The 27,504-nt window shown below is 43.1% G+C and overlaps 1 protein-coding gene across 2 annotated transcripts in view; it reads left to right on the top strand.

The window, feature by feature from the left end:
* Positions 1 to 745: 745 nt before the first annotated feature.
* LOC140252144 (rho GTPase-activating protein 20-like) overlaps positions 746 to 27,504 on the top strand; it is a 33,440-nt gene continuing 6,681 nt past the window's right edge. The window contains exons 1-12 of one of the 2 annotated variants that reach the window (XM_072336497.1): positions 746 to 2,898; positions 14,725 to 14,841; positions 17,239 to 17,321; positions 19,405 to 19,575; positions 20,176 to 20,325; positions 21,866 to 21,907; positions 22,589 to 22,673; positions 23,540 to 23,617; positions 24,725 to 24,791; positions 25,575 to 25,763; positions 26,193 to 26,368; positions 26,873 to 27,034. In XM_072336497.1, the coding sequence (XP_072192598.1) occupies positions 17,242 to 17,321; positions 19,405 to 19,575; positions 20,176 to 20,325; positions 21,866 to 21,907; positions 22,589 to 22,673; positions 23,540 to 23,617; positions 24,725 to 24,791; positions 25,575 to 25,763; positions 26,193 to 26,368; positions 26,873 to 27,034 (1,200 nt within the window). In that variant the 5' untranslated portion in view covers positions 746 to 2,898; positions 14,725 to 14,841; positions 17,239 to 17,241. The remainder of the gene's footprint in view (positions 2,899 to 14,724; positions 14,842 to 17,238; positions 17,322 to 19,404; positions 19,576 to 20,175; positions 20,326 to 21,865; positions 21,908 to 22,588; positions 22,674 to 23,539; positions 23,618 to 24,724; positions 24,792 to 25,574; positions 25,764 to 26,192; positions 26,369 to 26,872; positions 27,035 to 27,504) is intronic. The other variant, XM_072336498.1, reaches the window with a different exon arrangement.

The raw sequence follows: 27,504 nt of genomic DNA, 5'->3' as shown, positions 1-27,504 counted from the left end.
GCTTGTGCAAGGGGATTAAAAAAACACAGCTGAACTCCATTAAGCTACCATGGTGAGTGTAATAAGCTTAGGGACTCTAGAGCATTTTTATTTAATATGAAGGCTGTTATTCAACTCAGAAGTCATGGGAACTTCCAACTACAAGGGAAAACTTTTCTACTTACTCTATTAGGAAAATGATACTAACACTTTATAAAGAAATCCTAATCTTTCCTATCTGGGAAAGAATGTGCCACGTTAGTTATAACAAGATAATGGGCAGAACTGTGACAGGACCTTGGATCCACTTATCCAGATGCCAGAAAAATATGAATGAAAGGCACAAATAAGCACTAGGGTTGTTTGCAACAAATTTACATGGCCCATTTGTACCTTCTGACTTATGGGAATTGCCTCCAAAGGTATTTCCCATAAGAATGGGATCTGAGGGAGAGGGATTACATGTTTGGTTGGTTGGGGGTTTTGTTTTGTTTGCTTTTTTTAATACCCTATGAGCTTATACTGGCTACATTACTTTGCTCTTTTTTTTTTTTTTTTTTTTTTTTTTTTTCCCCCAAAAAGTGTTTTACACTGAAAAATATTTGTAAGGGCTGTTCAGAGACTGAGCTTATAAGCATTGAGAAAATGTAAAGGTCTGACCGCTGTGTACCGGGTGGCAAATAAAGCATGACTCATATTTATTTTTACTTTTTAAATAATTACTTCATTTTCTCAGTTCGCATGACTGAGATGCTGTGCACATCTTTAACAGTTCAGTTGATTTAACACCTCACATACTTCCTTGAGTGGTTGAAACTTTAACGTAGAAGAGATAAAAATCTTAGTATAGATTAGAGTACGTATTCCTCCTGTAATGTGTTCCTTCCAGTGCATCTTCAGAGAGGATTTTATAGCACAGATATTTCCTAAAGCAACAGAACTATGAAAGCATCCACCCTTGGAAAAAATTGTCCCCCATTGCTTTTCATGTCTTCTCAATGATGAATAGCCCCGGATACTTCAGCCTGCAAGGCAGCCACCCAGGCAGAAGATCCCACTTGAAGCAGCACCAATAATTGTAGAATCATAGAATCACCAAGGTTGGAAAAGACCTAAAAGATCATCCAGTCCAACCATCCACCTACTACAAATAGCTCCCACTAAACCATATCCCTCAACACAACATCCAGTCATTTCTTGAATACCCGGTGACTCCACCACCTCCCTGAGCAGTCCATCCCAGTGCCTGACCACCCTTTCTGAGAAGTAATACTTCCTAACGTCCAGCTTGAATCTCCCCTGCCTTAGCTTGAAACCATTCCCCCTGGTCCTATCACTAATGACACGAGAGAAGAGGCTGACCCCCAGCTCACTACAACCTCCCTTCAGGAAGCTATAGAGAGCGCAGTAATGGAGAAGGGGAAGGAGTCTAGGCTGCCCTCTGCAGACATTTATGTACTTCCCCACTCTGTTCATGACTGCAAAACATTCCTGTGACAGAATCTTTAAAAATCTCAGAGAAACAATTTAATTAGTGCCTATTATGCTTTACTTAACTGTCAGTGAGACTGAAGTCTTTGCTTAATAGCCTCTTTCAAAAAATGATAGTCTAACACATTGCCGTAGCATCAACAAGCATTGTAACAATTAAATCTATTACTGGCACAATTGCCACTAACTGCTTTCCTTGAAGAAAGATCAAACAAATATAGAAAGGAAAGTAAGCAAGCATTTCTCACAAAAAGATAACAACGCTCCACCTGTGGAAACAGATATAAGGAATGATACAGACAGCCATAGGCAAAGCAAGAAGCCGATTGATGGTAGAAGCTGAAAAAGTAGATGGGCAAGGCCATTTCTGACAGCTGGGCTAAGAGATCTGGAGGTGGGAGTGATGGGAGAAAGTAGTGATACCTTATGAAGATATTTCCATGCCTTTGTGCTCAGGCACCCTAACTTCCAAGGTAAGCTGCTTTTCAGAACAAGAATGTAACTGTCTGTGGCCTCATCAGGTCTTGGCTCATCTGCTGCTTGCCCACAAAACTGTCAGTGTGATTTTTTTGGGTAACTTCTCCATATCCCTGGCTCTACCCTTGAGCAATGCCTGCTGTTGAAAGTGAGGCTCTGCACCGCTATTGGTAGTGAAACAACCTGTTGGGCCCCCTCCTATGCCAAGTTCATTTCACTTGGTAGTTTTCCAGCCTGCAACAGTTTGTGCTTAAACACTGCACAGAAACGAAGATTTCTGAAAGCAGATCTTGCCTGTTTTCCCCAACACAATTTTTTTCCATGTCCTTTTTTTGTTTGTTTGTTTGTTTTTGTTTTGTTTATTTCTTTATCAGGTGAACACGAAGAGAGGTGGGTTCATCCTAACCGGGGTGAATGTGGAGCATGGCCCTCCTCCAACCCCCCGATACCGTGTGTGTTTCCATTTCGCTGTACAACGCGGAGTTTCTTGGGAAGGTGTTGTGCTGGAAGTGCTGGCGGACGCTGCCGGGTGGAGCTACTAATCTAGTACAGACCGGGCTGTTCCTCTGACACCCACACCCAGAAAGGATGAGTAGAAGGAGATGGGGCATTCATTCCAGTTTGTCGTTCCGCCAGAGCGGGTCGGCGGTTTGTTCTGCCCGCGTTCCTCCCCATCGAACGAGAACGGAGAACAGCAACGCCCCCATGCCGGGCTGGGGGTTGCGGCCGCCTGGTCCCTCCTCTCTCCTCCCTGTCTCCCTCCCGGCCCGCCCCGCCAATGTCCAGCGGAGCCCGAACCGGGAGGAGCTGCCCCGTTCGCAGCGCTGCGCGGCCCCGGTGCTCCGCGTCCGCTCGCCGCCGCAGTGCACCATGCGGGGCGCCGAGCCCCAGCCGTGGGTATGACTCGACCGCAGCGCTCCGAGCTGCGCAGCGGGCTCCGCGCGGAGCCAGGCAAGTACCGCAGTATTGCCCTCCCCGCCAGGGCGCGCTTCGGAGCGGGTGTCCCCGGCCGGCTATCCCGAGGCGGCTGCTCCGCGCGGAGTGGTGGTCTCGTTCCGGCTCCCGCACAGACGTGGCTGCGTTTCAGGGGCAGATCTCGTTTGTCGGGCGAATCTCCTACGTCCTCCCTCAGACGTGGCTGCGTTTCAGGGGCGGTGTCCCTCGAGCGGCGGGGAAGTTCAGAGCCGGACGAGGAGGTGCCGGGGCCGGACTAGTGCTGGGGGGGAACTGCCGCCGGCCCGGCTACAGGAGGGGCGGGGGAGATGGGAGACCTCACGGTGTAGGTATGCCTATGTGTCCGGAGTAGGGGATCCGTCTGGCCTTGGTGTGGGTCAGGAATGAAATACTAATTTTCTGCAGTATGGAGTTTTGAGTGCGTTTTTCTCGAGACGCGTTTGCATAGTGGGCTTTTTCAGAATGGTGGCAGAATCACAAGCGCAGTCACTGCCTACCTGCCAGGACATCGTGATGAGCAAAACAGCCCTTTTGTCACCGCCTCGTATTTTTAGACTCACCAACAGAAACTGCAGTGTTCTCTGGGCTGAAGAGCATGTGGTACAGGGGGAAAAGAACAGTGCAGTGGTGGGGGAAATGCTGAGCAGCAGTTGCCTTTGGTGACTTTTTGAAGGCAGTGGGGTGAGCAACTGAATTTCATTTTAGTATGAAATAATGGAAAATAAAGGCAAACAGTAAATGTTACTCAAAATGCCAGTTTGAAATGCTAAGGGAAAAAAAAAAAAAACAACACACATCCAAAACAAACAGCAGTTGAGGTAAGTTGAGGTAGAACAGTTTTCTTTGGAGGCAGTTTCCACTGGAATAAATATGAAATCCAATTAAAAAAAAGGCTGCAGCCAGCTGTAATATTAGTAGTGCTTGCCAAGGGCTGGAGTTCCTTACAATCTGGAGCAATCTGTTATTGCACCTTTTGCTGCCCATTCTAGAGATGCTTGCAGCTTTTACCTACAAGCCCTAACCAGAGTTGTTAAGACATGGATGTCTGTTTTTCTCATGTTTTTCCTGTCTTTTTCTAATGGGACCCTCAGCTGATGCATTTTGTATAACCCAAAGTGTTGCTGTGATGCACCAGCATTGCCTGCAGATTTGGGAAGAAAGGGCTTCTCTTTTCCTCAGCACTGCACTGGGCTGTGAGCTCACCCACTGGAGCAGCAGGGCTGCAGGCTCCTGCTTCAACATAGTACAGAGTTCTTATGTGAGCTGTGCTCCCTGGGACACACAGAGCACTGCAGGCACTACACTGCAGCTGTCCCAGGGCTTTCTTCAAAAACTTGATCATCAGTTTGTCCAGCACAGCATTAAGCTAAAATTAGCTGCTGATATTTGATGAGCTTTATATTAATGGCAGTGTTCCCTGCAATGAGATAGTTGTCCCTCCTACTTGCTGAGACCCGGTACAACTCAAGCCTTGCTGCAGGGAATTTCCTGGGTGCACTCTGTGGGCCCCTGGGCTGGTGTTCCCCAGGACATACTTAAACAGGAATGTTCCCTTTGTGGAATAAGGAAGAAAGCAGTCAGGAGCCTACACAGACGTTTTAACCCCTCTCATCCCAGCAAGGTTTGTAATGAAACAGTTTTCTCCAAGATTTCTGTACAATCCTGTACAGTTAAACAGGCTTCCCAGTCAATTTAACACCATGTAGTGACGTTTTAAATTTTAATATAGGTTCCTTTCAAGAGGAAAACAACTATTGAAGTTTATTGGTTAAAAACTAATGCTTAGGTTTCCTTAGAGTCTACTGCTTCAAACACAGTAGCATGCCTTGAGTGAGCTCACAGCCTTCTTTGGGATGGGCAGTGCTACACCATCTGTCTGGCAGTACTGTGCAGGTGGCATCCTGTACCCTTGGCTGGAAGGTGATTGCAGAAGTCATCTCAAGGAGTTAGCAAAGTATGGTCCACACCCAATCTGCATGGTTGTTTTTTCAATAAAACATGGAAATCTAGCCTCACCAGCTCCCTACCCCACCACATGCTCCTGGTCACTGACCTGGCATCTCCTTAGGTTATTCTTTGACTTGTCAGGGAAGGAGCCTTTGTCAAGATCACTTACACCTGGTATGGCATATAGAAACTCTGCTGAACAGCACCTTCTCCATTTCAGCCAGAGAATGACACTGCAGCAGTCGCTGTGATTTAAAACAAACAAAACCTCCACGCTTTGACTCCTCTTCTTGGTGTTTTCTCCTGAGGGGTCTTAGAGCTGTGGGAAGAAGGACTGAAACAGGGAAGGGTGTGCATGGGCAGCACGAGCAGTCAACCCTCTTTCCCATTCTCTGCAGTGCTGCCCCTTCTTGTGTTCCCTTGAGAACAAGTGGTAGAGCAGATAATGATGTGGAAATTTCCAAAACCTGGTGCTCATAGTGAGCCCTTCAGAAAACAGGTAGGGTGGAGTCCTGCCTGTGGCACACAAGGGAGAAACTGAAGCAAAACAGGATGTTTTTGTGATTTAAAGCTTATTTTTCTTAACTCCTGTTGAAAAACTTGGTTTGGTTTTGATGTTGCCTGCAGAATTAATTGGGAAATATATGAACAATTTCTGCTTGAAAAAGTAATGATGCCAATAGGAACTGACAACGATGCCAATAGAAATGTATCTATTCTGGTTTCCTCAAAATAAATAAATAATATATATATATCTGTATATATACACCTATAACCTGATGGAATCTATCCAAGATCTGTGAAAACGCACAGAACTGAAGATGCTTGTTTGCACACAAACTTACATTAAACCCCGGTGATGAGAACAAGGTGTAAGGGGCAGATCAGAAAGCCTTTGGCTTGTTTCAGCTGATACCGATTTCACAGTTGTTCCTGTAAAGGTTAGGGCAGAAGTAAAGAAGAAACACTGTGAAAAACAAAGGCAAGGAATAACATATGAATCAGGAAAATTGTCTTTAAATAGAACATTTCTCAGTTTTCTCACTGCCAAATCCTTTGGTCTGTGCCAGAAATAGAGGCACAAAGAGCAACAGCTTAGAGAAGCCCACAACTGCTCGCACTACCCACTGCCAGTGGGTGCAACTTCTGCATCCACTTGGGATCCAAGTCCTTGCAAAGTACTGGCATTGATGGTTGACTTCAGTGGAAGAAAGGCATTTTCTGTATTAATCACGTCCTCTCATTGGCTCACCTATGACTTTCTGCAGTGGCTTGCAGGAATCACTCGAATGGGATAATTATGACAGCTTCATGTAAGGGGTTTAAATGGGAGAAGTTCCATTCTACTGCTTTTCTGTCTCCATCTCTTCTGGTGTCCATAAGCTGGAGTATATTTTTTAAGGCTTCACAGCTTAACTTGCATTGGTTCACAGCAAGGCATTTTGCTGTGAGAAAGTGCATGTCTTCCTGTTAGCCTCTCTTGGCAAACCACCCTCTGACTTCCAGGTGATTTGATCTCTGAGCTTTCTGTGGTTAGTTTCTCTTCCCTTTCTCAGTCTACTGGCATCTTTTCAGGCTCCTCTTTCACACCTTCATTTTTACATGGGCTCAGCCATGACATGACTGCTCAGCGATGTCTCTCTTGGCCTTTTTCAGTATTCCACCCCTAACATTTTCCTGCAACTCCAACAATTGGCAAAGGAGTGCAATTTTTGGAGCCAAAGTCTGCTTTTCTTTGCCCAGCTTGTGTAACTTTAGACTTGCAGATCCACTGAAATTTGTGGTGTTTGGAGCCTCATTGTCATCAACTGCAAAATTCCATATGATTAAATCCTACAATTCAGGACAAAGCTGAGTTCTGAGTTCTGAGGAGGGATTCAACATTGGATATTAGCTGTCTTGTTATTGTTGAGTAGATGGGCAAGCAAGAGAAAGGGGAAATCGCCTTTCATGGTGTGTGTGCTGGAAGAGGTGCTGTTGATTAATCCATCTTTCAACCAGCCAGCTCTGAAAATGCCACTTAACAACCTCGTGTCTGTGGAGCACTAACAGGATGCTTAAAAGTCATAAAGGGATTAATGTTCAGCTCTAATGAAATCCAGATGCACAGAGCTGTCTCTTTTTAAGCTCTTTTCCGTGGCCTAGCTGCAAATAAATTTGTTTAATCAATAAGAAGCACCAGACATGCAATGTGCAGTAGATACTTAAACTCACAGACACCAAAGGCTAATGGCAGTACCTATCCAAGAGGAATGGGTTTCCCACTGACACTCTGCTTGTAACAAAATTGATCATTCCTAAGGTGGGAATGTGGGACCTTTCTTGGGAAGCACAGCTCATGCATGGTTTTTTTTTGTTTGTTTTTTGTTTGTTTGTTTGTTTGTTTTTGTTTGTTTTTGGTTTTGTTTTTTTTTTTTTCATTCAGACTGAGGGAAGCTGTCTTGGAAATAAGCCTGCTTCTATTCCTAAGGAAAAGCCAAGGCAGGTATAATGGCAAGGAGCGTCTGGTTGCTCTATCAGGGATGTGATGGAGGTTCATTAAGAGCCTGGGAGCTGGCAGTGATTGTGTATCTTGTGCGATGGCAGGAAGAGGGAGAAGTAAGAATTCATGCCACAGCATTCAAGATATGTTCAATGGACCTGAAGCATTACAGTGCTGTTTGTAGTTAACATTTTCTCTTCCCTGTGCAATTTTTATCTCCCTATATCACAAGCTGAGGGTGGGTACTGTGCATTTCAGGTGCTGGTAGATCATCAGCCCTAACAAGGGCTGATCCTGCGTACTTGAGCTCAGCAGCCCTGCTTTGAAGAAACGAGTAGTTCTGTAACTGGGCAGACCCAGCAGCCCAGGAGATTTTAATTCTTTTTATGGTATCAGGGGGAATTTTGAAGCAGGAGAGGGGAAGAAAGGGGGTTATTTGGAAGGCATGAAGAAAAGTAGTTCTGTTCCTCACATTTGACTGCTTTTTGAGTTTTTCATATTGCCAAATCACTACTCAGCAAACTATTTATTTGCATTAAAAAAGAAATACTGATTCTTAATTTACTTTGGCCTTGATGATGACTTTTTATACTGTGAAATTCAGTAAGCTTCCTCCCAGTGTTATATGTATGTCCCACTTTAAAATAGAAGCTTCTGCTCCAGAGAACCAGATTGCATTAAATGTTTTAAAGTGCTTTTTAAAAGTATGCACCCACTGATTTACCACCTGTAATTGTTTGTTGCTATATTCATAATCAGAGCATACCACAGCCCAATGCTGGAGATCATATGTACATATATATACATATGTGTGTGTAGAGGATTTCTTAAGACCTATAGAGGCAAGAAGGCATTCCTAGTGAGAGGTTCCTGGAGTAGCTTAATTCCAGAAGACCTCTGATACTCTCCATGAGGCATCAGTCTCCCCTGTGCTTTTCAGGACATCCTCTTTCTTTGCCATCCACTGCCAATGTTGTGCAGTCCTGAGAAAGGAATACCCTGCAGGCACAAATAACCAATGACAGCAGGGGAAAAATCAGATGGAACAGATGAGTGTGAGTCAAATTAATCCCCAGTTACTCCCAGGTGGAAAACCTACTCAGCCTTTGGCAGTTGAGAATTGTTTCTCCTGATCACCCTTATATGGGACATTATAAAATAAACTATGAGGGCTCCATTTCTTGGAAGAAAAATGAAATGTTCCAGAGTGCATCCTTGCAAACTGATTTAGCACCATCATATCTGCATATTTGAAGAAACTTCTAGGCTTAGTTGGAGGTGATTTTTGCATCAAGGGAGAGAGAAGCAATTAGTAAAACTACATGTGAAGGTCAACGTGCAAAACAGCTCAGATAAATGTTCACACGCTATTTTCTTTGTTCTATACTCACGTTAAACTCAGCTCCATCTCTGTGCTGTAGCCACAATACATTATATTACATTTTGTTCTCTGATTAATTAGTCTAATTATGGATCTGAAGTAGTTCAAAGGGTTGAAGTGGCGACAAGAGAGTTAAAGATTCTCTCTAGCATTTGCAAGGAAATGTTAATACCAAATGTCTTTGCTGGCAAAATTCACCCCAAAGAAACAGCTGCACTTATTTTCCTGTCTTCTGGGCCCTGAATTTTCACCCTGTTTAGGGTGAAATAATATAACTATTAGAGCATAAATGGAGAGACAAACGTGTCCTTACCTGACATGTAGCAGTATGGAAAAACTAGGCAGGAAGGACTGGAACAGTGTAGCATTAGCCAGAAAACATAAGGTACTGCCGGAGCCTCAGGCTGGGGGAGGCACAGGGCAGTTAGCATAGCATTAATTGGGCTGTGTATGCTCCTAGAGCTTCTCTTTTTTACAGGAATTGAATCATTTGTGTTGTGGAAAAAACTTACTGTAGCTCCAGTAGCTGCATGCAGGCTCATCAGACAGGTAGAGGATAACAAATTTTAACACATTGGGAATTTCTAATAATATTCCATGAGATTTCATCTGCTTAATTTCTGTCTGCTCGTTTGTCTGTGCTTTTGGATAAACTCCTTGGCAGGAACCACATCTGCTTTTTCTTTGCAGTGAAAATGTCACAATAATAACTTGTGATCTGAGGAGAAAGGAGACCTCACTTAGATCTCTCCCAGAAGGTGCACCGAGCTCCGAAGTCTAGCTCTGCTACTATGTTTCTATGCCTTCCTGCTCATTACTTGTCATCACTACGAGCCTCGTTGTCTCAGTTTTTGAAGCTGCTGCTTTGAAGCTGAAAAAGACCTATACGGAGTGAGGGTAAGGAAGGGCCTAGCTGAGTAAAAACTGTAGTGTTTTAGAACCTACCAGCTAGAAAGGGTTATATAGAGGGAAAAGGGTTATATAGAGGGAAAAGCAGAGGCAGCCAACTGTCCTGAAAGCTCTCACTTGGCCAGGTATAGCAGCGGATCTTCCTCCAAACGTGCAGGGTTTGCTTCTCTTCCCCTGTCCACCTGCCCTGGAATGTCTCTAGAACAACTGCAGAGGCCTCATGCAGTGCAGGGGTGCCCACGTGGCATCCATATGGGAAATGGGGTGGGATGTCTCAGCACTTGGAGGCACTCCTACAGTTGCTGAAAACAGAGGACAGAGCATTCATATAAGTGCAGTGCATGAGAAGGTGGGAAAACTGCAGTGGCAGGGAGTGCTGGCAGTGCAGGATGGCTGATAGCCCGAGGCTTCATTTTCCATTCCTCTCTGTGTGGTGAATCATGCCATTGGGCTACTGTGCTGCCTGATGTTCCTCCTGGTCTTACAAAGACCTGAGGATCACAGGGAGATTACATTTATAGTGTTATTAATCAAGCATTTTTCCCCACACTCATTTTAAATGCAAATCAGCTTAATGAAATTACAAGCCTGGTTGTTTTCAATTCTTGTAACCTAATGTCAGATTTCCTTTTAGCAGTGAAGAATCTTTTCTTCTCTATCTGTCTCTTAGCTGGTTTTCAAAATTGGAATGCAACTGCAGTGTTATACAGACACTTTGTAGAAGTGTCCCACAGTCACATAGAGACAGAACAGAAGGCAGAAGTAGGTGGAAGAGCAGCAACAATTTTTTTCACATGGATCTAACCCAAGCCATCAGTTAATTGTTTCTGTACTCTTAAATGGCTTCTAAGTTATTTTTCTAATGTTACCTAAGAGCTAAATAACCGTGTGCTGTATTTATGTGTTTACTGGGAACAGCTGATTAATAGCAGAGATCAGCTATCTGCCCTGACACAACATAATATTATTGTGTATTCACAGGAGAAGATTATTTCTTGAGATCCATGCAAAAATGAGAACAATATTGGTGTTATTAGCTCTGAGCTGTCTGTGATGCTCTGGGTGATCAAAGATGTTGTGACTGATGTCTGCTGTCTCTGTTGGTGTCTTCAACAACAATAGCCTACCTAACTGATCTAAATGTCAGTATGGAGTTTGCTCAGAGCCCACATTCATGATCAAATATATTTGTATTTTAAAAGTATGTGACTCCCTTTAACCACCTTCAGTTTACAACTTCGAGAGAGTGAACTAAGAGCCAAGTTTTCCGTATTAAAAAGTAACAGAAAGTAAAAGCCCAGAGAGAAGCAGATTTCCCATGGAAGTGTAAGCTAGGAGCCTGCAGCCATATTAGTGACATCTTGGAGGGGTTGCAATCCTTTTTCTCCATTCAGCAGCATGCAAAGGACTCATGGTGAAACATCAGTATGCTGGAAGTAAGGATAGACCTTGTTGAGAAAGACATTAGCAGATATAACTGCTTTAAACCGGTTTTAAATTGCCTAAGAAAGATAAAGGTCATAATCCTGTAAATAAAGAATTACTTACCCCTTTCTGATGATCAGGGCTTACCAAATACTCCAAAGGAGAGGATCTGTAAGTAGAGATCCTTCCTTGAATGAGATCTAGGGAGCTTCCACCTGTGCTCCCAGGCCTGGCTGCTCCCCTTCACCAGGGGCTCAATCACTGCCTCAGGCTGTGACTTAACATTCCCATATGCACCTGAATTAACTCTCTCCCTATATTTGATCATATTGCTTTTAATTCCCCTGAACACAGGGAAGCCAGGAAAATAAAGCTGGTCTAAATTCCATACAATGTTTTGTAATGAAATGCACCTTCAAATTTTCTTTTTTTTTTTTTTTTTTTTTTAAATCCTGCTTGTGACAACAACAGGGTTGGTGTAGGAGCTCATTAATCAACCAGATATGAAAGAACAGAAGTGGTGATGGTTAAATGGTAATGATGATTAGATGATTATGACTGTGAGTAGGAAAGGGACCTGGGAGTGTTGGTTGATGCTCGGCTGAACATGAGCTGACAGTGTGCCTAGGTGGCCAAGAGGACCAACAGCATCCTGACTTGTATAAGAAATAGTGTGGCCAGCAAGAGCAGAGAGGTGATCATCCCTCTGTACTCAGCTCTGGTGAGGCCGCATCTCGAGTATTGTGTTCATTTTGGGGCTTCTCACTGCAAAAATGACATCAAGGCCCTGGAACGTGTCCAGAGAAGGGCAACATAACTTGTGAGGGGTCTGGAGAACAAGTCTTATGAGGAGCGGCTCAGGGAGCTAGGATTGTTTAGCCTGGAGAAGAGGAGGCTCAGGGGAGACCTCATTGCACTCTACAACTTCCTAAAGGGAAGTTGTGATGAGAAGGGGCTTGGCCTCTTCTCCCAGACAATATACAGGACCCGAGGAAATGGCCACAAGTTGTATCAGATGAGGTTTAGATTGGTCATAAGAAGGAACTTTTTCTCTCAGAGAGTGGTCAGGCACTGGAATGGCTGCCCAGAAGTCGCCATCCCTGGCAGTGTTTCAAGAGGTGTCTGGATGAGGAGCTCTGAGAAATGGTTTAGTGGTTTGTTGTAGCTACGGTAATGGGAAGATGGTTGGACTGGATGATCTTGTAGATCCTTTCCAACCTTGTGATTCTATGATGATGATGGTTTCTATGATAATTTCTATGATTTCTAAATTAAATTCCAAGGTTATTGGGCAGATGGACTTCTTCACAATGGACAATGCTAATGAGCGCACATCCTTGATCTAGCGTAAAATATTAATTTTTAAACTATGTTCATCTCTAACAAGATTCAGTACTAGTAAAATCAGTGTACAGTGCTTCCCTTGTCCATGAAATGGCTGTCATCCTTGCCTCAGCAAAGAGTGTATGGGGTGGACATATGCTAACTGACAAATCTTACTTTGGGAAAAGCAGATGCACTGGAAACAAACATTTTATGGAGGCACTGCTTTGGAAGAGCCTTGCAGTAAAATGGAAAACTCTGAAAGAATTCTTCCTATCACAAAGGATCTTAAAGTTTTTTACTAGGCAAGTCTCTTTCAGAAAACATCCTTGTTTTGTGCCATGCCCACTCTGCCCCATGGTCTCTGGCACTGCTGAGGTTCTGTCATAGGATCACCAAGATTGGAGGAGACCTCCAAAACCATCTAGTGCGACCATCCACCTACCACTAATATTTCCCTACTAAACCATGTTCCTTAATATGATATCTAAATGTTTATTGAACACCAGATCTGTATCTAGCTATCACACAGATGGTCCTGCAACTGGGCAGTGGTGGGCTTGCATACGGCCAAGTCAACCATCATCTTTTCTATCTCTCACTCCTGATATAGAAGCAGAATCTCACATCCATGCCATCATAGGTTACAGTCTTCCATAGCAGCCTGTAAGCAAGAGAGATGTCTTTCCTTATTGCTTTTCACTGGCTGATGGAGATGAATCTGACCAGGCAGCTTCTTGCTGCTGCTGGCAGAGTGAAGTAGTCTTACCAACTTACACCAGTTGCTGTGGTCATGGAAAATATGTGGCATTTTTGAAAATGTGTCAAAGCTTATAAAGCAAAGATTTCAATTTATGTTTTGCAGAAAAATTGAACTTGAAACTTAAAAAAAAAAAAAGTAAAAAAAAAATCATTTTTTGAATATGAACTATGCCAGATAGCAGCATTCCACTGTGTAGTGGAAATGTTCATTCACAGCCTGAAGGAGTGATGGAGCACCTGATGGGAAGGCAAGGCCAGCCCAGGGTAGATCAGGTGTACACAGTATACCTGAGTGATGGAAGGGATGGAGCCAGGATCCATCCCTTCCCAGCCCTCATTTAAGTGGAAGTGAGGGTATCTTGCTGGATACTCTTGCCTACTTGAAGCTTTCCAAAGGTAAGCAACCTTTTTCCCTTCATTTTTGTGTCTGTGGCTGCTGCGTTTGGTCTTGTTCTCATTTACTGCAGCCAAAGACTTTGCTACTTTACTGTTACAACTACACTCTCCATCACATTATAGAATTATACACTATAAAGACTTTGACCAACTATTGAGAGAGGGAAGATCCAGCCTGTACTAAGTAGCTGTCATTATTTTTCAGTCCCCTCCCACCTTAATTATCTGAAAAATAACATTCAAGTATAGAGGTCAGTGGGAAGGGGGGAAATCTGCTTGTGCTGGCCCATGGAATCGATACTGTAGGCCTTACATGGGTTTGGAATGAGGGGCATTAGACTCACAACTTTCCCAGCGCCAAGAAATACACAGCTAGAATTGGCAGCTCAGAGATGTGTAATACACAAACAGGGTCTGGAGTGTTGCAAGCATTCAAGCGCTTTCAAGTATGTTGGGTAAACGACTATCTGTTTCCATGGCAAAAAAAACAGCAGAGATTCTACTGTGTCCCTCTGAGGATTCTCTAATTCAAGTGCCTGGTTAATGTGAGTAGAGATGACTTCCAGCAAAAGCACTCCCTGGCTCTGATGCTGTGGGGCACATCAAAGTGTTCTCTTCATCTGAAAGTAATGCTTTGTGGAAATGCTGTGTGATGCTGTCTGGTACCCAGGATACCTCCACACTAAGGAGCTGCCTCCAAGCACCAATGGTTCTTGGGGGGCAAAGAGGCTGTGGCTGCTCCAGAAAGTTGATGAAGTCCTCATTGTGTTTTGTCCCTGTAGTGAGAGGGGAGGCAAATGCTGGAGCTGCCTGTCCTGTAAAGAGCAAAGGAGCAAAAGGAGGGTCTGTCTGGTGTAACACTGTGCTTTGGATTTGTTTCAGAAGTAGCCTCTGAAGCGTTCATGTGTCTGTTAGTAAATAATTGTCCTGCATTATAGTTAAAGGAAAAGGTGAGCTCATTTTCTCCTAGCGTGGGACTTGCAAAAGCTTTTGCATTACATTTCAAATTATTTCTCCCAATATGAGGGCTGAGGACTGGCAGAGGATGTTGTCTCAGCTCCCTGAGTATGTTGGTTTGAGATTCTTTTTGTTGTTGTTGTTGTTGTTTTTCACATGGTGCTGAAAGAACACTGGGAGTGCTAGGAGACTCTTTTCTTGCCTGGCAGTTTCTTAAAGAAATGTTGTTTACATTGGATAGGTCTTGCCAAATGAAGTTACTTGAAATGGAGTACCCAGCTTTGCTCTCCCAAACAGAAGAAGAAAAGCGAGCAGCCATTTCACCATACCTGGCTACTGAAATGAAAGGCAGAACAAGGTATTATTCCTCTACTCTTTCTCTGGAGAAAGGCAATGACAAGGCTTCTTGGAGGACAGTGATGGCAACATTCAGATACAATCTGAAACCATTCCTGATGGTCAAAAGAAGAAATCCATACAGACTTCATCAGCTGTGTAGTAAATCCCAACTCTGATATATCCTGTGAAATTTATTCTGGGGAAAATATTTTCCTACACTTCACTTATTCATGTATGTAGTTGGTACCCCTTACCTCTTTACACTGTGGAGAAGATTAGTAGGTGGCCAAAATGATTGTTTTATGCACAGTGAGGTCAGTAGGTACCATATGATCTTTTGTAACAGAAGACTGTGTCACTTGCATAAAATATCGGAACACCATTGAAGATGTTACAACAATGCCCCTGGCCCAAGGAGGCATTAGATCTTCCTGCAGGCCTACTTAATTTATTCAAGTGACCTTTGCAGCTGACAGCTACTTGGGTGTTTCCACCATGCAACCAAATCCTAAGACACTGCCTGACTGACTCTGCTGTGCTGTGTTTTGTAGGAACATTTCATCCTATTAAGGCACCAGGGTAAGGCAGATCTTCCTTTTCAGTATGGACTCTCTTTTTACAAAACAAATGTTTCTGAGTTGATGTTCTTTTTATTTAGTTCTCTCTGTGAAGCTACCAAAGAAAGAACTTTGCTTGGCAAGGTCATACCAGGAAATGAAGGAGAAACTGCTGTCCCTCTGCCTACTTATGTACTCATACACAAAGAAATTATTTGGAGAGCATTACTGATGCCACACAGCTGAGCATTCATATATTGGGAAATGACCTACTAAAGTTGCTTTTATACCCCACTCTAGCTTTGAGTTATGTGACCATACTCTGTTTTTCACAAGCCCATCTGCATTTTGGAAGACTCAGACCAGGTCAGGCATTAATCAGCAGTCTGTGCTGTAGAAAGGTCTTGCCTGTGGAATTCTTTAATCTTTTGTCACAGAAGAAGTGCTTTGTAAATGGAATGGGGGACGAGTAAGTGTGCGCCTTCCCTTGCAGCTGTACTCCACCCCTGCCTCTGCTACGCGTTTCCATTCTGAACCATAGTGAATAAATTGCACCAACTTTTGAAGTGATCACTGATGACCTGCTCTTAATTCTCGAGATTCCATTAATGCTAGGAGACAGATATATAGATGTGTTGAGCCCTTGTAGCTATAATAAAAAATGAGCAGGGAGTGTGCTTCTAATGTGCTGAATGCTAAGCACCCAACTTCACTGCAGTCATTTTGGTCTTGGCCTTTTCATCAGTGAGATGGGTGTAATACCTTCCCCCAGCATTGCAAGAATGTCATGTTAACGTTACATTAATGTAGTTAATGTAAGGTAGTACTCTTATAGTTTAAAGTACTCAGAGATAGTTCTACTCCAGTAACTATTTCTGCATTCATCACAGTGTAAAAAACATGTAGTTAACAGACAGGCTTTCTCCATAGGACATCTCTCCAATCAGCAATCCTAGTTTCTTTTATGCCTAAGATATGGAATATCTTGATATGTTCAGAAGCCAAAAGATCAGTAATTCTCAGAATACTCTTAACCTCCTAAAATACTTAAAGTTTTTACACAGATAAATGCTGAATTTAGATTTGCCAGGGGGCAGGTTTTCCCATGCTTACTAAGTATGAGCCACTGAGGTAAGTATTTGTCTCCCAGGCTAAAATCTGGCATCTTTCTCCAGGAAAACAAACAAAACAAAATAAAAACTGTTTGGCAAGTAAAATGAGATCTCTGGTCTTCATATGTATGTGTTGATATGGATGATTGTCATGTCAAAGTCACAAGTCTCATCTTTACGATCTCCTCACTGTCATAGAAGACTGTGGATAGTGCTGCTGAGAAAGATGCAGATGTCTTGAGATTACAAGAGGAGGGAGTGACACGTTAACAGTTCAATTGTTGAATCTGTATATCATGGAAAGTGAAGAAATAGAGAAATCTACTGTGATGTCATCCATTCCTTTAGCCCATAAAATACGGCTCCCTGTAGCATTAAATGCTCTCCATAGTTTTGTTCAGTCCAGTTTTAAATGAGATTTCCATTCCCTCCCACAGTCTGCTGGGTGTGTGCGTTAGGTTTTCCTGATCCTCAGCTCATGATTTTTCTCCTTGCCTAATTTCATGTCATTACTTTGAATACTGACTGTGAAAACTGGAAGTGCTTCAAGTTAGGAAATTTTGAGGTGTCCCACATGTATATGAGAACTGATAGGTATTTTAGTAAGGAAGTGAAGTGTTTCACATCATGGCTTTCAGTATTGGGGTTTGGTAAGTGTTGGCTAGAAAAAAGAGAACTCATAGAGTGCAGTGAGCAGATCTGCTTCCAAGGTGGCCAAACTAACTGCAACTTATTTTTCTCTTGCAGAAGATGAAGCCCATTGTCCAAAGAAGGCGATCTACACCTTCTGCCATTACTAAAGCTCTTGGCAAGTCAAAACAGCATTCCAGGTAGGGAAAATACCTCTCTGACTCCTTTTTCCACTTTCTGCCTATGGAGGCTGAAACCAAGTTGTTTTTCAAAATCAGTTAGCGGTGTCAAGGACAACTTGTTTATGGATAGATCTGAAAGATCTTTGTGTATGTGCACGTCATCTACACTAGCAAACAGTGAAAAAAGCATTCCCCACTCTTTTGCTGGACTGCAAAAGAGCCAAGCTTTCTGTGCCATTCTGGCTGAGCTCAGCAAGCTATTTAGCTGCCAGATGCATCGCTGTTTAGTCTGCATCTAACCCACATCAGGCAGTAGTATGAAGAGCTGAACAGAGGTGTTCTAAGAAATTAAACTACTGATATCACAGACAAACAGAAGATGCCCAGTGCAGAGCAGTTCATGAGGGTCTCCTCTGTCCAGTGGTGCATGGATGTGGGTGAGAAGCACAATTGAGAGGAGCTGGAAAGAGAACTTCAGTGTAGAGATGCCCCATATGGGCCTGATTATGTTCTGTGATCTTACACTGATTTGGAAAAGAGTACAGTTGTGCCAATCCACTCAGCCCAGACTGTGCTGAAAGTCAGTGGTTTGGTTTAAATTAATGGGGACAGAACTGTAAATGGTCCATAACTGAGCAGGTCTGGAAGGAGCTGCTCCAGGGAGAGGAAGGCTGCACCAGCCTTGTCAGGAGAACAGGCAGCCATGGGGAAAGAGTCTTCTGGGCAGGTAGGGTGGGAAGAAGTTGCCTCAGGGAGGCACAACGGGACACATGCTGCCGTGGTGCTTGCTGCCTCGCATACCAGTACTGGCAGATCCATCCTGTGAGCATCCTGGCATTCTGCCATGCACATCCCTACCCAGCCCCCATCTGGGGACTCCACAGGAGACCTCTCTGACCCTGTTCTGCATGCTGGACTGCCATTGGAAGGGCTGGATTTGCCATTTAGGCTGTTTTGTTTCATCTGGGAGTGGGCTGTGAGCTGCATTTGGGAGGGAAGTGGAGTACTTCTTTCACATACATGCTTGCCTGCAGACAAAGGTGCACATTTTTGTCTGTGTAGACAGGAGGATCTCTGTTTCATTCTATCTCCATAAAAACCTAGGACTATTTCTGAGAGGTAGGAAGTTCAGATAGGATCAGGTACACAAATGCAGTCTATTAACAAGACTCAGCAAATGACCACTGCTTGTTGAGCACAGTCCCACTTGCAGAGTGAGGGTAGACCCAGGACCATGTGGGACCTGTTTTAATGCCAACACTGCCAATGGCAACCAGGGAACAGAGCACAGCTTGGCAGGACTGTACCCCCCTGGACATGCTCAGGATAGTGTTGAGATGTGAGCAAGGAAATAAGCACATTATGGAGTTTCTTTCACCTGTGGAGGGCATAGGAAAGAGAATCTGGTTCAATCCCAGTGACTGCTGTCTGCAATCAACATGCAGCAACTAGTGTTTTGTTGTTGGGTTGGTGTTGTTTCTTTTTTTGGGGGGAGGGGAGGTGGTGTAGGGGAGGGCAGGAGGATGGTCAACATCTAAATCAATTGCAGAAGGAATGAGGTGTTGGATTATAGCCGTGCAAACCAAAATCAGATGGCTGAAAATAGTTAAGTACATGCAGTTCATTTTCTTTGTGCTACAGCCCTTGCATTGACAAGCAGTTCACTGCAGATGGGAAACATGGACTGAAATGAAAAAGGAAGTCTCCATTAGCATTCCCTCCCCATGCCAGGCTGTGCAGTGCTGAGAGCCAAGGACTGCCTTGGGTTTTCCATGTTTACTTCCAGTCACAGCTCACATGCATTTGCAGGAAATAAGTTTTTTGCATGAGAAATGACTCAAAAAGTATATGTGAACAGCTTGACTTATTCAGACTTGGTTTAGACATTTAAGCAGTTTTTTGAGGCTGGTGAAATTAATTGGGCAGAGGCAGGCAAATGTAGTTCATAGCTGTAAAGTAGTAGGGGCAGAGATGGGAGAAGCACTGGCCTAACAGTTTGTTTCTAAATGGTCACCAATTCAATCACAAAACTTTGCAAGAAAAACTGCTGATAAAGTCATATGGTTTTTAATTTTTTTTTTTTTTTTTTTTCCTTCTCCAGGGAAACTACATTCTCTTCTTCCCATTCAGACAATGGGCTGCCAAGTGGGATCTTTAGCAACCCAGATTCCACTTTCGTCCTGGATGAGCGAGTACAGCTAACCGTGGGCTTGCAGACTCAGGAGAGACATTTGATCTTGTTCAGTGATAGGCTGATCATTGCTAAGTCCAAGTAAGAGGAATTTGCACTTGCTCATTCTCGCTAGTGCGTGCTTCTGAAGCTAAGCTCTGTGCTATTTTTGGAGTAGGCATCAAAATAACTCTTCTTTACAAATATGGTTCTAAAATGTTGTATCCCCTCCTTTCACATTGAGGAATTCCTCCTAGTATTACTGTTTCACTCTAAGACTGTCTAATTGTTCTTGCTCTTTTCCTTCTGGGATTTCTTGGAGAAATTGCATGAGGGCAGGAGGCAGTAAGCAAAGAAAATTGATTCTTTATCTTGCTGTTTCTGCTGCAGTTTCATATAACGTATATATGAAGAGCTTAGGTGACTTCAATCATTGGAAAGACAATATAGACGATAATTAGCTCAAATCATCACCTGCCTGTAGTTTTATTGAATCATATTGCCCAAAACTATAGCTGTCGGACTGGAGTTGCCAACCACAAAATCCACCTGCAAAACTTTCTTATAGTGCCTCCACATACCCATATAGACACTTGGTTTTGGAGGGTTGTTAATGTTGCTGCTGGCTGTAAGGTGGCGTGACCAAACACTGGGTGTCCAGATATTAGAATATGACCTAAGAAATAATAATTTGAATTACAGGTCTTCCTCCAGCCTGAAGTTTAAAAAACAAGTGCATCTGAGTGAAGTGTGGACTGGCAACTGTCTCAGTGAAGTAACAGAGAAAAAGATGAGTCCTGAGAATTCGTTTGTTATCGGCTGGCCTACCATCAACTATGTTGTCACATTCAGGTATTCCATCAGGCCTCTCTTTACAACCAGGCAGCTGCCCAAGCTTTCCATGTATTAAGTGAAACAATGACTGAGAGCACAGAGCCCTGAACTCTACCACAAAAAACATCCTTCACAAAAACTGTTCATATTCAGCAGTGTGGTAGTAGATGAAATAGTGGAAGACAGATGTCTTAAGAAAGTGTCTGAAGGCTGATCTTTGAGAACCTTTTATACTAGAGAACCAAGCCTTGGAATTGTTGTTATAACAAGGACTGGCCCCACTGCAGAATATCCTGGTGTACCACATCCAGATCAGCCATAGCAAACAAGCTTGTGCCATTGTATAACTTACAAGCATGCTTATTTCAGTACCTACCAGCAGCCATTTCTGAAGATTAGTCCTAGTTTAAGATTTTTTCCCATTACAAAGATAGTTTAGTTACATGACTGAAAAATTCTAGATGGCTTCTTGCCAGGATTAAATTCTTTTACTACTAGTGCAGAACAAGCTAGAATGCAGCCAGATCATGTCCAAATGACATCTCAAAGGCACCTGAGATCATAAGGCTTGCAAAAGGCAGGTGATCTTTTTTATTAGCCTGAGTTCATTCTAACCTGGCAAAGTTGAGTCTAGAACTGGTATATCCACACTGAGCTCAGGTTGCTGCTAGTTCAGGCTTCTCTGCATCACGCTCTTTTGTGAAGCAGAGAGGCCAGCAGTCTTCAAGGGTCATTCTTACTACAGGAGTTGTCTTGACTTGGCTAGAAAGAGCTGATCTAGACTAATGCTTTTTCTTTCTTGAGTCAGCTGTTCTAGTGGAAAAAGAAATTAGGAATGTACCCTAGTTTTGCACTTACTACCTCATCATGTCCAAGGGTCAGGATGGTGTCTCCCAGGTGATGGATTCCTGGCCTTAGGACTCATGCTTTGACATGCAAACAGTCATTTGTCTTTTGGTCCAAACTCAAGACCAGTTCAGTTTCCTTCATGCTACTGAGACCTGGTGTCATGGGGTTATCCCTAGATATAAGTTTGTGACAGGGGGCGCAACCCAAAATGGCAGTAATGCAGAACCTGAACACAAACTCTTTAACTGCCACTGTTCTGTATGATGTTCTGATGTGGAATATTGACAGCAGAAATCACAAATTCATGACACCTGGACAGCCCAACTTGGTAGTAGAACCTTGTAGGAACAGCAGACATTGGGAGGGAAGTAATAGTAGAAAGAAAGTGGTAATTAAAGATCTCTGAAAAAATAATAAAGGCCCACAAGATGAGTTCACTCCAGCCTCATAGGAAGATATTTGTTCCTTATCTGAACACATGCTGACCTGGGCAGGAAATATAGACCAGTTTGTTCTTAGGATCTTTTTGTCATTGCTGTCAGTTGTTGAAATAGGACAGAAGCAGGAAAGGACTGTGCTTTTGTTCCAAGACTTTGCAGGAAGGAACTTTGACTTACAGCTCTATATAGATGAAACTGGGTAAGGTTTCCAAAGTCTGTTACCTACTCAGCACCTGTTTGATGGTCTGCCTCCCTTTTTTTATCTTCAGCTCAGCTGAGGTGAAGGAACAATGTCTGTCTGCATTGCTGTGGTAAGTGACCCACCTTTCATTCTTTATCTGGGTGATTCCTCTACAGTCCTCAGAGAAAATCTGTTACTATATCAAATTGCCTTTTGATTTTCATCACAGTAAGGGCGTAGCTACTACTTGAAATGTCTGCCTTTGAAACCTGAATGTAGAATTCCAGTGTTAAAGCAAAACTGATGTTGATAGAAAAGCTGAACAGTGTTAGAAGATGTTGTTGGAGTATCTTTATTCCTTTGGAGGTGGGGCTTGACTTTGCTAATCACAGTGGAAATGTTACAAGCAGCACTGATTCTTTGGGTGTTTTTTTATTAGATTTTAAAATTTTATGTCAAGGCATCTAGAGGTTCCAGTTAGTTCTTTTTTAATCTGTTTTTGTATGTTGTTTCCAATAATATCCAGGTATAGAGAGGGGGAGACGTTACCTCCTGATTTTGTGGAAAGCAGTAATGATCCAAAAATGATCGAAGGGGTCTTCCATCACTGTACTAGATGTACCTATGTGTATTGCAGTACTGCCATGTAGAATTTTGTTGTCTAGGGACTCAGATAAAGATAAAGAAGTCAGTAAGAGTGCATGACTACTCTGTTGTTATTACTGTTGAAATTAATCTAGTGCCAAGGAGCTGGTCCTTTGGACTTCTTGCATCCAAACCTTAGGGCTCTTCCTTTTCTTTTGACTTTCAGGCATATCAGTGAAATGAAACAGAATGAATGTCTGAAGAACCTAACCCTTCAGATCTTTGTGCTGGATGCTGACAACTGTTCTTCTGTAAGTTAAACTAAAAACTTGATCATCAAACCAATGCTGCATGAAGATCCTTGAAATAGTGGAGGGAAGGCAGGGCTGTGTTGCTGCTACTGCTATCCTTGTTTAAAACTGAAGTCTCAGCTCAGGAGGTTTAGAGGGTGCCCATCTGTTCAGCTGCATACTTCCTACTGGAAGCCCATTCAGAAGATTTTAGTTTGGGAAATCAAAAGATATTGAGACCCTTACAAAAAAATAAATAAATCAATGTTATTTTTTTGTCTCTGGCATCTGTTCTGTTTTCATTTTGCTTCACTTCATAATTGCTGATATTTTGTGCCAGAGTGACTAGTAATTCTTATTTTCAGTGTGGTAAATGGAGGATATTGATCCTGAAAGAGTCACTGGCTTGTTCTTCTGAATTAATTTGCTGTAATGTATTCTAGTCTCTTAACAGTGTATTTCTAGACTTCATACCAAGCTTGGTCGGTCACTTATACCTTCTGGCAACTCTCCCCTCAGAGGGGAGCTGTTAGTACTGTGCCATGTTTACCCCTTGCAGTGACAATGGTACTGCTTTCAGTGAAGTGCCAATATGATAAAATGCAGTATCTGAACACCACTCCACTTCCTCTGTTTTTTTTTTATTGGATGAAGCCTTTGGACGTTATAATAAATAAGTAGCTAAGAACAGTTTTCATAATATATCACCTTCAACAATTATTCAATTCTAGTTCACATTAGCATGGGTCTTCTATGAATATTTAGTAAAGACAAGTGATAGACAGATAAACGATGGCTTTTTCGCTAAATTTTCAGGCTACAAGAAATGTAACTGATTTTCATACCTTCTTGATGGCTTCTTACATTTTCTCTGTTTTCATTTCTAGACCACCACAGTCAACGTGTCCAATGTAGAAACTGCCGAGAGTGTGATAAAGAAGACACTTGTCCAGCTTGGACTTCCCGTAGGTGACTTGCAGGGACTCTGCCTGATGCTGGCTAGGGAAACTGTCAGCATTCAGATTTTGGGACAGTACAGAGGTGGTCTTTGTTTGCTGTAGTTAACCATGAGGTCACTGATACTCACTGGACTAGAAACAATCTGCTCCTGTGGTTGCAAAATTCTTGAAGCACAGACATGCATATGTTCCTACAATAAATTCAAACTTCATGAAACAACGTCCTTCAGATTTCACAGGACTTCCATGCTTGCTTAGGCTTGGCCCTAGCTTCTCAAAGAATTATTAATAGAGCCATGGAATAGTGACCAAATAAGTGGTGTTATCAGAGATTTTCCCATTGCCGTGATCTAGCAATTACAGTGCTTGTTAGCTTTTACAATGTCCTGTAGCACACCCAGGAAGGTTGTGGAATATTTTGCTGAAACAGTCCTGGAAAGTCTTGTCCTGTAGTATGAAAATCACTTCTATTGTGTCATGCTTATGTGTAATTCTGTGGACAAGTGCCTCACCATGCTCTGTAGCATTCCAGTCTTGAGAGAGATTATCATTTCTCATCTTTCTTCAGCTCACAGAGCAGTTGATCCCAATACATTATATGAGGATGGCTGTGCTGTGGCATGCAAGGTAAAGGGAGATAGGGAATAGTTGGCACTATAAGAACCACCCACTGAAAGCACTGGCCTATTGAGGCACAAAGTGGTCCCACACTCTGTGCCCTCCATGTACAGTGAGGGACACCAGTGCACCAATACTACTGAAAAAGCACAGTGATTTGACTGGTAGTGCTTTGCTGGATGCATCAAGAGATTTCTGCAGTCAGAGCCTACTGAGTGAACAGTCAGGAAAACATTATGTGGTTTTCATCCCTGTGACTCTCAGTATGTTCCTCTGAACCTTTCTTCTTCCACTCTGCATCATACAAAGTGACTCAGAGCAGCCTTCCCTCCCAGCCATGTGGCTGTCCAGCAGTTATCTATACATGTCTGTTCTACTCCTTGCTCCTTTTAGACATTTTTCTCTGCTATTTTCTGAGTTGAGTGCAACCTCTTGGACCCTGATTTAGGCCCCCTTCAACTGACATTTTTCTCTTATCTGCTCTTCAACCACCAGGGTAGGACAAGTGACCACCATCTCTGGGTGATCTCAGGAAAAGATGACCCTGCTTACCCTCTTATTGGTATGAGCTCTCTTCTTTAAATTCTAACACCATAGAAACAAGTGAAAAAATGACACAGGTATATGTGGCTGAGAAATTTTACAGTGCAAAGAGATACTGTAATTTGCCCCAAGCTGTTAGATGAATTGTAACTGCCTCTTGCTTCTCTAATAAGTGTATCAGCTGTTAAGTGTTGCTCAGACTCTGCTGTCCTGCAGCATACTTCATAGTGGCACCAAATGAGTTATCGCCGTGCTACACTGTATTTTCAGTGATAACCCAATAAACACAGCCTGAGGCTATCCAAGAAATGCATGCTGGCTTATTAAGGAGATGCAGCTCCAAAGACCACATAATCATTTGAAAACCATTTTTTTTGGGTTTCATTACCCTGCACATTTGTTTATTTGTAGGTGTTTATTGGTATTTTTCAAGTCTTATTTCTTGTACCTAGACTGTCATAGTGGGATAACTCCAGCACGGAGTAATGTTTACAGTGTGTTTTTGGTGTAATGGGGCTCGTAAGTCTATTTCAGTGGTTTGTTGCATGATGTTCTGGAGGACCGCTAATGGAGAGCGGCTGTCCAGGTTTAATTTGCTGATTTTAACTTGTTAAAACAAGATCATACGTGCACAAGTGCATCCTGTTCTCCTCAGTCCTCAGATGGAGGTTTCTAGCAGCATTGTTTAGAGGCCCAACTGGAGGGTCAGCCATTGGCTGTGACTGCTTCCTCTTGTCCAGATTTGGAGTTGTTTACACGTCTGCAACTTTACTTGCTTTTTACACACCTCTCTGCTCAGCAGGACACGAACATCCATTCAGCATCTCACTGAACTGTCTCCGGGACTTTGCTGACCAGCAACAAGGAACCCACTATCACACCCTCCTGCTTGATGGCTCAGAGGCATCCTTCCTTGAGCAGCTCCCAAAGGAAAAACAATGTCAGTTTGTCCTGAAACCCAGGCCCCAAGCTCCAATGCCACTGAGGAGGGGTAAGAGCTGCAGGAGTGCCTTACAACCAGAATGAGATTTTGCTGTTTTCAGTGTCAGTGCCAAACTCTTCCTAGCATTGTATGCATATCCCTGAGTCTCACTCGTACTTGATTGCAGGACACAATAGCAGAGGTGCTAAAGAGGTGAAGACATTCAGTCCTTCATTAACTTTCAGTTGCAGGCCATATGTGTGTTTCATAGATGGTAATGTTCCCTGAGAACAGTGAGTGAGTTTTGCTGATGAGTGAGAGATGAACAGGCGGTTTAATTGCTGTGTATCCCCTGATCATCCTCATTAACTGTGTAGTTAGTATCCATGGGATGATAGAAAGTCCTCAATTCGCTGGGATCTCTGCCTCTGCTGCAAGTCAGTCACTGACCTGTAGAAATGACAGCCACATGTGTAATGAATATATGTTTTCTTTTAGAGTCACTGCAGAAGCACACCAAGAGGAAGAAGTCCTTGATTGACTGGGCCCTGAGGCGCAGCACCAGTGCACCCACAGACATCCCTCTGTTGCAGTCACCTACCACCCCACAGAAACTCTTTGGCATGTCTCTGTCCTCTGTCTGTCCTGACGGGATTCTTCCCAAGCCAATCATGGTAAGGAGTAGTTTAGGCTGCTGACATAAATGCAACGTGTTTAGCCAAGAATTTAAAGTAATTTGTAATATTTACAAGGACTGATTTGAGGAGATTGACATTTGCCCATGATTCAGCTCTAACTCAGTAGCACGGGTAAAAACATCCTCTCCCGCATAATCTGTATCACTTGTTGTGTAGATGTCCATCCCGTTTCAATAGGTTTCTTCAGCTAGACCAGCACAAGTGAAGAAGGAACAGTGTCAGTGTACTATGTGCTGGTATGTAGCCTGAATCTCATTTGCTATGGGAGGCCATTGGTCTATCATTTGGCAAAGGATAGGAGCATCTGTGTGTACCTGCAACTTAGCTGATAGACTCTAGTTGCTGGTCAAGTCATGACAAACCTCTTGTATATCTATCCTCTTTTCAGTGCTGACCAACTCTTACACTAATTTTGTTGTAATGTATGTAAACAACAGGGCGAAGTGTTTGGTTCTTATGAGTAACTGGTCTTTCTCTTAGGATATGCTGTTCCTGCTGTATCATGAAGGTCCCTCTACTAGGGGCATTTTCAGACGTTCTGCCAATGCCAAGACTTGCAAGGAACTGAAGGAGAAGCTGAACTCTGGAGATGATGTCCAGGTGGATGGAGAGTCAGTCTTTGTGGCTGCAGCTGTCATCACGGTGTGTTTGACCAAATAACTCAGTTAATCGTACCTTTTTTCTGTTAGTAAGGAAGCGAGATACATGTATGAGAGAGGGGAGATTCGAGGCAGGGCACTGTAGGGGCTGTTGCACAAAATATTTTCTATCAAGGCACATCCTCACCTGATGGCTATGTGCACAAAGTTATCTGTCTTAGTGGAGATTATTTTAATATTCAGGTATGTATTGCCAGTTTTTCATTTTGCACCTTTATTGTACAAAACAGCCTCCAGCAGCAGATACTGTAGTATTTACTTCCTAAGTAACCATGGCTCTATCCATGTGTCAGAGCCTGAACCCAGCAATTCAGATGCTGCACACACGCATGGCCTCAAAGTCCTCTGATGACAGAAGCAAAATTGCTCTTTGTCCTTTTCTGGACACACAGAAGAGAGTGGAGGGAGACTTAGATGATCTTGAAGGTCCCTTTCAACCTAAGACATTCTGCA

This window comes from Excalfactoria chinensis, chromosome 4, assembly GCF_039878825.1.
Source record: "Excalfactoria chinensis isolate bCotChi1 chromosome 4, bCotChi1.hap2, whole genome shotgun sequence".
Taxonomy (NCBI): Eukaryota; Metazoa; Chordata; class Aves; order Galliformes; family Phasianidae; genus Excalfactoria; species Excalfactoria chinensis.
The sequence above is the reverse complement of the archived record's forward strand: the minus strand, read 5'-3'. Positions and strand labels throughout refer to the sequence as shown.